This window comes from Oncorhynchus kisutch, linkage group LG4 (assembly GCF_002021735.2).
Source record: "Oncorhynchus kisutch isolate 150728-3 linkage group LG4, Okis_V2, whole genome shotgun sequence".
NCBI classification, from domain to species: Eukaryota; Metazoa; Chordata; class Actinopteri; order Salmoniformes; family Salmonidae; genus Oncorhynchus; species Oncorhynchus kisutch.
In genome coordinates this window covers 75,076,352-75,089,143 of record NC_034177.2, presented here as the reverse complement: position 1 = coordinate 75,089,143, position 12,792 = coordinate 75,076,352, and the positions used below count along the sequence as shown (strand labels likewise).

Below are 12,792 nucleotides of genomic sequence, written 5' to 3'. Positions count from 1 at the left end.
TACGACCTCTGCAACAGCGTCTCCTCTGCATGCGAATGACCAAGATTTGGGCCTGGTCCGGGATGAGCAGTATATCCTTCGCGTACGACTCATTAGAAAAAAATCATTGTCCAGTTCGAGGTGAGTAATCGCTCTTCTGATGTCTAGAACCTTATTATGTACAAAAAAAGCGCAAACAAATCTAAGGATGATGGTTGGAGTTTTTTGGAGCATGAAAAGTGAGGAAAACCCAAAGGCACCATCTAAATCTCTAAATCACAATGCCTGGCGAGACAAATCCTGATGGAGCAGCAGTAACAGAGTGACTTAAGCACAGAGCTCTTAGGACATTGGGGTGTAGACTCTAGAGCAAGGCTTTGGTACTCACAGTATGTTTATGGACATTAGAACTAAAGCAGAACACAAAACTATCTTTGCTCTGACACAAACAGGAAAATATACTCTGACCTGTAATCACTGGTTTAAAACGGTAACCAGTAATCACTGGTTTAAAACGAGAAAAGAGAAGGACCGTTGTAAATTAATACAAGATAAATGCTTATGGTGGTTAAATTACCAACAGACAATATATCACAGAGACAAGGAAATCACTGTCAGCATATAAAGACTGAGGTGGAACTGCCTAAAGCTGTAGCCAAATAGTTTTTGTTTTGAACCGCTGTCCAAATTTCAGGTTTCCAAAATGTCTGTCCAAACACTCTTGCATGTGCATGTACTTGTGAAAGTTAGCTGGCTTTAAGTCCTTAGACCAGCTGTGTGAAATAGCCCCCTAGGACAAGTCTGAATGAACTACTACCACTCCCAGATAGAATGGAGTGGAATATAGCGAGAGCAGGATGTTCTTACCATGTTTCTCCACCCACCAGATGCTCTCAAGCAGAACACTATGAGCGTCAGCACCTCTCAGCTGATTCAACATGGAAATGACAGTACACACAGGGGAGTCTTTAAAAAACACACACACACCATCTGCATGCATGCCCAAACCGCGCACGCACCACTTGAGTTATTGCTTAAGACAAGTTTGGTGAAATCATTCACCATTTAGAACTGTGCTGCACGCAATACTACGCCTCTTGAATCTTGCCATCCCCATCAATCTCTCTGAGAAATGGTATGACAGTGGGCGGCATTAAGATTGATCTAGCTCTATAAGAGAGGACCACTGGAATGTTTAGACGATAAACAGAAGGATGTGTTTAACACTAACGATTTCTGCCAAAAACATTATTTTTCATTGACAAGCCTGTTTAAATAAATCAACTCTAAATGAGCAGGATGAAAGCTGTGATGTTTCCATCCAGTATATCACCTTTCAACAGATAAGTTGCTGGCAGCACTTGAGAAAACAGATACGGACAGAGCACTATTGAGTCTTCCTCTATGTGGTCCTCTGGCAAACCATCACACAGGTTAGCATCCATTCACTAAACTTCAGTTCCTGAGTAGCTCTCGACTCCCGCACTATCCACACAATTGTATCTAAATCAGTAAGGACGGAAGGACCCAGGAAGTAGTAGCTACAGCCAGACAAGTTGTCAACAACCTCCGGTCACTGCTGCTGGCCAAATGTTGGAGAGACTCAGAGAAAAACCATTACATCCATGGCCATGCCAATTGCTTTTAAGCCCTCCATATTTGTTATTTTGTCTGCTTTTGTGGGACCTCTTAAATTCGTAATCACTTATGCACTTTGTAAGAAAGGCAACAGCTCAAACAACCCTTATTCTTGTGTTCCTGTCCAGAACACAGGCTGCTGTCGTCTCCGAATGCCTTCTTTCACAGGAGAAGGCATGTGTAGTTGCCAGGCAACTGTGAAATAATAAATGAATAAACAAACTCCCAGATGTGTAATGTTGCAGTGGAGTTGACAGACTGCCAGTACTGGGCCCGTATTCACAAAGTGCCTCAGGGTAGGAATGCTAATCTAGGATCTGTCCATACCATCTTACTCATTATGATCTAAAAGGCAAAACTGATCCTAGAACAGCACTCCTACTCTTGAGATGATTTGCGGATACGGCTCTCGAAAATAAAATATGATACAGAAAGCTTACACAACTCACAATCCATAAAACAGTTTAAGACATACCACATAAACAGTTGAGTATAAAACACACTTAACAAATTGGTCCTTTTTCTAACTAAAAATACAAGTCAAATAACAAACAAATAGGAGACCCAGACAAACTAATTTACAACCACTGAGTCAGTCTGTTGGTTGAATTGCTAAGTAGAGGCATTAGAATGAGGTGCAGGAATGACGCTTTATCACATTGCGGGCGTCTTCCCATCTACCCCCATTGGTGAATTGGGGGTGAGTTGTTGCAAACTTGCCAGAAACATTTCACAACCTAAGTATTCCCCTTGTACCTGGTATGTAGTGTAAGAACCTACTCCAGAGGGGCTGGAGAAGTCGGTTTCACTAAAACAGACGGAAACATAGTACCCTAAACACAGCTAATAGCCGACAGTAGAATTCATATATCAAATTCACTCAGATAAATAACCAGCTTTCATCTACACTGTTTTTGTTGTTTGTTATCTGAATGTGTGGGAATTCATTCCTTGATGACTTTGACGAACGGCATCCGCAGTCCACAGACACAAATCAAACCAAATCAACAAAGTAACTCAATTAGGGCCTTTTTGAAATGATCACCGTCTAGCCCTCACCAAACTAAACATGATGTTTCTGTTCCCTTTCTTTCCTTTTTCCTTGATCCCATTGAAGAATATTCTAGCAACAGCCAGGACCAGGTCCACCAACCAAGAGCACTCTCTCCAATCAGGGCATGTGGAGAAAAAGCAGATTGTACTAAATGTTGAATGAAGTGAAAGAACAACTAACCACAAAGCGAGGTCCTTTTAAGATAAACACAGCACTCAAAGGGGAGAGAGTGGTAGTTCAAAAAAAGTACAATTATAGCAGCCGCAAACCAGCCAGAATGTAAATGTGCACTTTAAAGGTGCAGAAGAAAAATAGCTCTAGGTGAAGTTAAAAAAATATTATTACAAAAAAAAGTATTCATTTCAGTTTCAGAAGCAGAGAAATGGGTCAGAGAGCTCGAGTCAAGTCGGACCGTTGAAACATGATTCCAGGTTTTATTTTCGAGTAATGACATGCAGGTTTTTCCACAAGAAAAGATCTCAATTATATTAGAGCTCCTGAACACTTCATCATGCACGGGATAAAGGAATTCAATGTGTAAGCAAAGTTCAATATAATTGTTAAATTGTATCAGCATGTTTCAGAAAAGGTTGGAAGAGAGGAGAGCTAGAGGATACAGAGAGGAGAGCTAGAGGATACAGAGAGGAGAGCTAGAGGATACAGAGAGGAGAGCTAGAGGATACAGAGAGGAGAGCTAGAGGATACAGAGGGGAGAGCTAGAGGATACAGAGGGGAGAGCTAGAGGATACAGAGGGGAGAGCTAGAGGATACAGAGGGGAGAGCTAGAGGATACAGAGGGGAGAGCTAGAGGATACAGAGGGGAGAGCTAGAGGATACAGAGAGGAGAGCTAGAGGATACAGAGAGGAGAGCTAGAGGATACAGAGGGGAGAGCTAGAGGATACAGAGAGGAGAGCTAGAGGATACAGAGAGGAGAGCTAGAGGATACAGAGGGGAGAGCTAGAGGATACAGAGGGGAGAGCTAGAGGATACAGAGGGGAGAGCTAGAGGATACAGAGGGGAGAGCTAGAGGATACAGAGGGGAGAGCTAGAGGATACAGAGAGGAGAGCTACAGTATACAGAGAGGGGAGCTACAGTATACAGAGAGGGGAGCTACAGTATACAGAGAGGGGAGCTACAGTATACAGAGAGGAGAGATAGAGGATACAGAGAGAGGAGCTACAGAGAGGAGAGCTAGAGGATACAGAGAGAGGAGCTACAGAGAGGAGAGCTAGAGGATACAGAGAGGAGAGCTAGAGGATACAGAAAGGAGAGCTAGAGGATACAGAGATAAGAGCTAGAGGATACAGAGAGGAGAGCTAGAGGATACAGAAAGGAGAGCTACAGTATACAGAGAGGAGAGCTAGAGGATACAGAAAGGAGAGCTACAGTATACAGAGAGGGGAGCTACAGTATACAGAGAGGAGAGCTACAGTATACAGAGAGGAGAGCTACAGTATACAGAGAGGAGAGCTACAGTATACAGAGAGGAGAGCTACAGTATACAGAGAGGAGAGCTACAGTATACAGAGAGGAGAGCTAGAGGATACAGAGAGGAGAGCTACAGTATACAGAGAGGAGAGCTAGAGGATACAGAGAGGAGAGCTACAGTATACAGAGAGGAGAGCTAGAGGATACAGAGAGGAGAGCTAGAGGATACAGAGAGAAGAGCTAGAGGATACAGAGAGGAGAGCTAGAGGATACAGAAAGGAGAGCTAGAGGATACAGAGAGGAGAGCTAGAGGATACAGAGAGGAGAGCTAGAGGATACAGAGAGGAGAGCTACAGTATACAGAGAGGAGAGCTACAGTATACAGAGAGGAGAGCTACAGTATACAGAGAGGGGAGCTACAGTATACAGAGATGAGAGCTACAGTATACAGAGAGGAGAGCTAGAGGATACAGAGAGGAGAGCTACAGTATACAGAGAGGAGAGCTACAGTATACAGAGAGGAGAGCTAGAGGATACAGAGAGGAGAGCTAGAGGATACAGAGAGGAGAGATAGAGGATACAGAGAGAGGAGCTACAGAGAGGAGAGATAGAGGATACAGAGAGAGGAGCTACAGTATACAAAAGGCACAAACACTTTATCACATACTGTTTTGGCATAATGTCTGCTTGCCATGATGTTGAGGAGCAGAGTATAGAGTGATGTTAAAGCTCCAATTGAAAAAAACATTTGAGTAACATTATACCGAAGTATATTCAGGTTTACCCCACATACAGGACATACTTTGAGCTCCCCCATGATGAGTCCCTGTAATGTCCTCAGAAAACAGCCCATTAGTTTAATAGACTGTGGACTGTGGATATGAACCCTTTCAAGGTCTAACAGTATGTGGTTCTGGAGGTTGAAACAGTCCTGTGTTCTCCTACAGTAGAGAGTGGTGGCTGCAGCACATTCCCCCACACAACACTCACTTCCTGTCTGAAGCTCTTACTCAGCACCCAGGAGGAAGATGAGGATGGGGGCCTATACCCATACACTATTTCAGGACAGAATGTGGACGTGCCGCAGAGAGAAGACCCTTTTTCTGCTTTTCGACCCAGTTTGTGCTTCTTTCCATACAGGATCAGTTTTACATTGCCTTCAATGTACTCAGTTCCATCCCTACTGGGGGACAGAGTGTATAATGTTGCAAGGCATAGCCTACTTGGTGACATTGTACGGTTAGCAAATGCTGTTTGTTTAGGATGCATGAGAATACTGAAGTAAACCTGTAGGCTACAAGGTAGCAGCAAATCTGCACGTTTACCATTTGTTTTCGAGGAGCGCTTTTACACCTCAAGGCCAAGATACAGCTACCCAATAACTGTCAGGTAGAGGTTTGGGGAGGGAAACAAAATGTTACAATGAAGAAAATTATTAATTCAATTACGGGGGGTGGGGGGGGGGTGTAGTTAGTCAGCTAACATATAGTCTGTATACTGTAGGCCACCAGAAGTCTATACAAAGATTTCACTTAACTTCAAATTAACAATAAAATGTTGTTAGGAAAAAGGTAACCCCAATAAACAAAGGCCAGTTGAGAGTCTCCAAAACACATGCCAAATACACATGTTTACCTTGCTTGTAACTATGGAAACTACACATACATGGACATAGTCACACATTTATTTGGAATATATGACTAAGAGGAAATGTTTTCCCTCACTTTAGTTAATAAAACATATAATTTTAATGAGATTGGTAGTTTGTGACCAGAGAACCATAAAGAAGTTTACACTTCATTCAAGTTTTCCTCCTGCACCAACAACACACAAGAACTTGAGGTATGCAGACAGTTACTGAGATATTTTTGCAAACATTTACAGACTTAAAATCATTAACTGACTTAAAACTGGTTATCCATTGACTGCCAATTCAAGACATTTCAATTTGACCATGTCATTTCATTTAGAAGTAGGGCACCAAAACAAATTGTGATCATCTGCAACGGAGGCACTGCACGGGGGGCTTGTATTACCATTTCTATTCAGCTCATTATTTCCATATTGCTCCAGAAAGGAACTGTGCTAAACAAAGTGAGTGTTAGTGGATATAGCCTTCTAATGTGGTGATGTACGGTGGAGTCATCATGACGTTTCTAATGTACCCACTGTGTTTCTCTCAGACAACAACCCTTTTCTCCTCCAACTTCAAACACACGTTCTTAAGCTCAAAGTCTCAAAAACAAATGGCAGGGGAAACAGACAAAACAGAGGACACTGTAAAAGCCATTGTATCCTCAGCCCCACTTAGAGTACACGTAATAGGAGATAATGTGTCTGATAGTAAAAACAGACCTTTGACCGATAGAACAGATCTGTGTGAGTGTTGGCGAATATTGACATACAGTTGAAGTCGGAAGTTTACATACAGTACACCTTAGCCAAATACATTTAAACTCAGTTTTCACAATTCCTGACATTTAACCCTAGTAAAAATTCCCTGTCTTAGGTCAGTTAGAATCACCACTTTATTTTAAGAATGTGAAATGTCAGAATAATAGTAGAGGGAATTATTTATTTCAGCTTTCATTTCTTTCATCACATTCTCACTGGGTCAGAAGTTTACATACTCAATTAGTATTTGGTAGAATTGCCTTTAAATTGTTTAACTTGGGTCAAACGTTTTGTGGAAGGCTACCCAAGCTTCCCACAATTAGTTGGGTGAATTTTGGCCCATTCCTCCTGACAGAGCTGGTGTAACTGAGTCAGGTTTGTAGGCCTACTTGCTCGCAAATGCTTTTTAAGTTCTGCCCACAAATTTTCTATAGGATTGAGATCAGGGCTTTGTGATGGCCACTCCAATACCTTGACTTTGTTGTCCTTAAGCCATTTTGCCACAACTTTGGAAGTATGCTTGGGGTCATTGTCCATTTGGAAGACCCATTTGCGACCAAGCTTTAACTTCAATTGTCTTGAGATGTTGCTTCAAAAAATCCACATCATTTTCCACCCTCATGATGCCATCTATTCTGTGAAGTGCACCAGTCCCTCCTGCAGCAAAGCACCCCCACAACATGATGATCCCCCCCCCCCCCCCCCCGTGCTTCACAGTTGGGATGGTGTTCCTCTGCTTGCAAGCCTCCCCCTTTTTCCTCCAAACATAACGATGGTCATTATGGCCAAACAGTTCTATTTTTGTTTCATTAGACCAAAGGACATTTCTCCAAAAAGTACCATCTTTGTCCCCATGGGCAGTTGCAAACCGTAGCCTGGCTTTTTTTATGGCGGTTTTGGAGCAGTGGCTTCTTCCTTGCTGAGCGGCCTTTCAGGTTATGTCGATATAGGACTCATTTTACTGTGGATATAGATACTTTTGTACCCGTTTCCTCCAGCATCTTCACACGGTCCTTTGCTGTTGTTCTGGGATTGATTTGCACTTTTCGCAGAGAAGTACATTCATCTCTAGGAGACAGAACGCATCTCCTTCCTGAGCGGTATGACGGCTGCGTGGTCCCATGGTACTAATACTTGCGTACTATTGTTTGTACAGATGAACGGGGTACCTTCAGGCGTTGGGAATTGCTCCCAAGGATGAAACAGACTTGTGGAGGTCTACAAAAATAATTCTGAGGTCTTGGCTGATTTCTTTTGATTTTCCCATGATGTCAAGCAAAGAGACACTGAGTTTGAAGGTAGGCCTTGAAATACATCCACAGGTACACCTCCAATTGACTCAAACTATGTCAATTTGCCTATCAGAAGCTTCTAAAGCCATGACATAATTTTCTGGAATTTTCCAAGCTGTTTAAAAGGTACAGTCAACTTAGTGCATGTAAACTTCTGACCCACTGGAATGGTGATACTCTGAATTATAAGTGAAATATTCTGTCTGTAAACAATTGTTGGAAAATTACTTGTGTCATGCACAAAGTAATGTCCTAACCGACTTGCCAAAACTATAGTTTGTTAACAAGAAATTTGTGGAGTGGTTGAAAAACAAATTTTAATGACTCCAACCTAAGTGTATGTAAACTTCCGACTTCAACTGTGCATGGGAAAGAGATGCTCATCTGTCATACTGTATATTTCAACACCATCCGGATACTGGCTTAATGGATTTTATAGGGAGGCTTGGAAAGAAGTCACACTGCAATGCAAGCCAAGAGGAGGCCTACATTTGGCTATTCAGATAGGACTCATTACTTCACTAAATAAAAGCTTACACACATTCCTAACAGGTGTTTTTTCACTCTAAATTAAGTCTTCCAAAACTTCTCCTCAATAGTGGAAGTTGAGATGGGAGGAAATGTTATTTGAAGCACCTTTTAACATTAGCCAGGCTTTATGCAGGACCTTTCCCTTTTGCATAATGCAGGTTACACAAGTTTCCAAGCATTGGAGGCCAGAGATACAGTCACAGCTGATAAAACCTGGAGTGAAAATATACTGAAGTTCCCACACAATGATTTAACTATAGGCCAAACTCTTGGCTGTGTCCACTTCAGGACACCGAGTCCCACATCAACAAAGCCCTCTCCTCCAATGAAAACAGATTTTACAGCGCTGACGGTAACAAGCAATGACCAATCAAAGCATCCTAAACAGGCTTGGAGTGAAATATACAGTATATTGGTTAATTATGCATTAAAAAAAACAACCACCCAAGGATGCTCTTACTACTGATGAAGACGGAATGTTTTAAAAAATGTCTGCAAGCCCTATGGGATAGAGTACGTCCTTCAACTCTTCCAGAATAGAGAAAGTAGATTTGTTTTTAAAGTCTAATGCTGTTTCATGGTTGAGGTTGCACGATCACTCACTCTGAACCACTGGGAGAATCTTCCAATTGGCTTATTCATCCCCCCTCCGCTCCCTTGTAACTATTCGCCAGGTCATTGCTATAAATGAGAATGTGTTCTCAGGCAACCTACCTGGTAAAATAAGGGTTCAATTCAATCTCAATTGGATTTCCTTAATTCCACATGTCATATACTCCCTCCTCTCCTCACATCCTTTTGAAAAAGGTAAAAGGTAAATCGAGGAGGCGAGGAAAGGAAATGTGGAAATAAATGCACTTGTATGAAATTGGACTATCCTTCTCCACTAGAATGTCATTAGGCTAATGACGTTTAAAGAACTGGAATCTCCAAGTACCTGTGTAAAGTGGTATAGAATTTTGAGCTAGTTGAGCTAGACATTTTATAGATAAAATGATAAACATACCCTTTTATTAAATGTGTGCATGCATTTCTCATCTGAGAAAACAACAGTTGTTTCAAAGGGGGTGTGGGGGATTTCAAACCGCTTCCATGGTAGGATACACCTGAGCATCTTCCCCCGGAAGAGGAGCAAACTCCTCTGTTCCTCTATTAACGAATTGACACTCTCCTTCATGGCCACCACTTATAGGTTTACCGGGTCACAGAGGACGGAGGACTCAAGGAGAGAACAGACTTTTGCCCAATTGAGAAAGGCCAACGACTGACCACAGACGAAACAAATAGTAATATTAACTTCATGCCACTGGCTGAATGTTAACATGGAGAAATCCTGCCATGATCATAGAAACTACTAGAAAACAACATGTTAAAGAGATAGTCACTGCCACACACGCGCAGGCACACACACACAGTATGTGCAGAAGACTTCAGTTTAGGGACAGCCTCTGGTTAAGTTGTTTTCCTGGAAAAGGAAGGGATGACATGGAGCTTTAAGGACTGTAGAGTAGCACAGCAGCAACGGGGCCACAACCATGAGGAGCTGGAAGTGTGGGTGAAAGAGAGAAAGACAGACAGAAAACCTATAACAGTTTTTTCTTCAACTTCAAAAAACAGAACTACAGAGCAGGTTTGATAAATGTGCTCCAATTAAACAGGCATTTTTATAATAATGTCAACCCACACAGATCTGGATTATCTTGGGCATACACAGAGGAGAAGTTCAGAACAACATTCATCGGAGGTCAACTTATTATAATCAAAAGAGTACTGTAATGAAAGGAAAGATTATCAAGGGAGAGTAGATCAATCTGTAGCCCACTGAGTAGATATCCAACAGGATGAGAAAGAAGCGTCAAGAGAGACAAAGACATGGGTTGTCTCGTGTCAAGCTGAATAGGAAACCCATTGTTTTGCATGATATCTCAGCTTCCATGGGTTGTTTTCATTGGGTTCATTATCTCCTGTTGTTAATGTTCCCTGTATGGCCTTGTTGGGCTGTTTCTCCAGCGGATGGCAACTCACGGTCTTCCCGTGGGATTGATAGAGTCTTCAGTTACATAACGCTGGTTTCTTCTTCTACAAGATGCGTTTTGCAATAACTGATGAGAATCTCACCCTTTACATTCCAAGGGACTTATGTCAGTCGTTTAACTGTTCACAGACATGCCTGCCTTTATCACCATCTGTAAAACAGTGGGTGCAAATACGCTTTGTATCTCAGACAGATCATTGACTATAGGTTTGTACAATACTGCACATACAGACTGCATGAGATATTGACAAAATAGTATTCTTAAACACTTTTAATTAGGTTAAATAACCATAAACAACCTGGGCTTTTGCATCGTTATATGTTACCAATGACCAGGAAATATTTTCAGGATAGTTTGGTTTCATCAATAGAAGTGTTTTCAGCTATTGAGGTATCAGAACGTAAAACTTCAGCGATGACCATAACACGTGCTCATAGCGACTCCTATTGGTCGAGTCGTGTTCATACTTCTCAACTGCTGACCATGGCACAAACATTATAGCTGCATGTGAGGTGACCGAGACTTCAGTCAGAATTGAATGACTAGTTTTGCATAAACAATTGTACCGTGTCTAACGTTTGTTTTAATTAATGTAATATTGAGGCAACTTTCTATAGAAGACTATGCCCATTCTAGAAAAATACATGCCATTGATTACATCTTAATACCAACCGAGTAGAGGGAACCACAATGTGTAATTTGCATTCGGTGATCAAAAGAAACTACAAAGAAATGTTTCAAATTATGGCCAAAATTCTTGGAACCGAAGACATCAAAAACAAGTAAACGAGCGACAAAGTAACATCAGGCCTACACATTCCCGGACAAGGCAGACACGAAATATAGACAAATAATGTTAATGGGAAAAAAACTGCAAATACCATATGAAGTGGGAAAATGTGTTTTTGGAAGCATACAGTTGGCATAGTTCCCATTTCCATAACAAAGGAATGTTTTAAAATGTAGTCAAAGTTTTAACATGTAGCAACACAGAGCACCATATGCCCGTGTTTTTTCTTTAGGCCTACCTAATAACATGATTTCCAGTTTCTTGCGGTCCACTCGAAATCTCTCCTCCGTCCACTCCGGGTCTGGTAAGGCATGGGGTCCGCTCAAGTCATCCTCGGAGCCGGCGACTGGGGAGTCGGTACTGCGCTCGCTGTTCGAGCCCTGGTCGGACTGTTGCAAGTATCCGCTCAAAGAGTCGCACTGGGCAGCCATTGCGCTGCGCAGAAACGTTTCCAGTGGCCACTGCGTTTCGAACTAATTGTAAACTACCAAGTTGTGGATTGTAAAAGCTACTTTTCTACATTTATCACTTCGAGACTGTGTTCAGACTCATTGTTGCGCAGTGACTTATTCCTCGACCATTTCCTCGAGCCCCCTCTGATGTCCTCATAGAGTACCGCTCTAAAAAATAGTCTGATCTACAGTTTATTTTCTGAGTCTAGAGCACAAGTAAAAGTTTCACGTGTCAGGCACAACTCGAAGACGTGGGACTCCTCCCAAATGTAGTTTATTGCATTCCTTCCCATCATTTGTCCAAATGAACCCTTTTCAGATCATCACTATTGACTATCATGTATGAAAAGCATAGGCAGTCGTGGAAAAAGTACCCAATTGTCATACTCGAGTAAAGGTAATGTTCCCTGATAGGAAATTACTCAAGTAAAAGTGAAAGTCAACTAGTAAAATACTACTTGAGTAAAAGTCTAAAGTATTTGGTTTTAAATATACTTAATATTTCTTATATTAACCAAACTGCACAATTTTCTTGTTTTTTTTATTCATGGGTATCCAGGGTCACACCAACAAATAGTTTTTTTCGCTCATCAATCTACACACAATACCCCATAATGACAAAGCAAAAATAGGTTTAGACTTTTTTTCCCACATTTATTAAAAATGTAAAACGGTCATGTCACATTTACATACACTACCGGTCAAAAGTTTTAGAACACATACTCATTCAAAGGTTTTTCATTTCTTTTTACTATTTTCTACATTGTAGAATAAAAGTGAAGACATCACAACTATGAAATAACACATATGGAATCATGTAGTAACCAAAAAAGTGTTAAACAAATAAAAATATATTTTATATTTGAGATTCAAATAGCCTTGATGACAGCTTTGGACACTCTTGGCATTCTCTCAACCAGCTTCACCTGGAATGCTTTTCCAACAGTCTTGAAGGAGTTCCCACATATGCTGGTTGAGAGAATTCCCACATATGCTGGCTGCTTTTCCTTCACTCTGCGGTCTGACTCATCCCAAACCATCTCAATTGGGTTGAGGTCGGGGGATTGTAGAGGTCAGGTCACCTCATGCAGCACTCCATCATTATCCTTCCTGGTAAAATAGCTTTTACACAGCCTAGAGGTGTGCTGGGTCATTGTCCTGTTGAAAAACAAATGATAGTCCCACTAAGCCCAAGC

At 41.6% G+C, this 12,792-nt stretch overlaps 1 protein-coding gene across 12 annotated transcripts in view; it reads right to left on the bottom strand.

Annotated features, from left to right (window-relative positions):
• The window catches only part of LOC109889993 (protein bicaudal C homolog 1), a 78,580-nt gene extending 66,738 nt beyond the window's left edge, over nt 1–11,842 (bottom strand). For 4 of the 12 annotated variants that reach the window (XR_004209846.1, XM_020481921.2, XM_020481919.2 and 1 more), the window contains exon 1: nt 11,383–11,839. Coding sequence is in view for 10 of the 12 variants with exons in the window: in XM_020481921.2 (XP_020337510.1) it covers nt 11,383–11,575 (193 nt within the window). In the remaining 2 variants the exon portion in view is untranslated. Of the gene's footprint in view, nt 1–11,382 lie in introns of all 12 variants that reach the window. The other 8 variants (XR_004209845.1, XM_020481922.2, XM_020481924.2 and 5 more) reach the window with 4 other exon arrangements.
• Nucleotides 11,843–12,792: the final 950 nt, after the last annotated feature.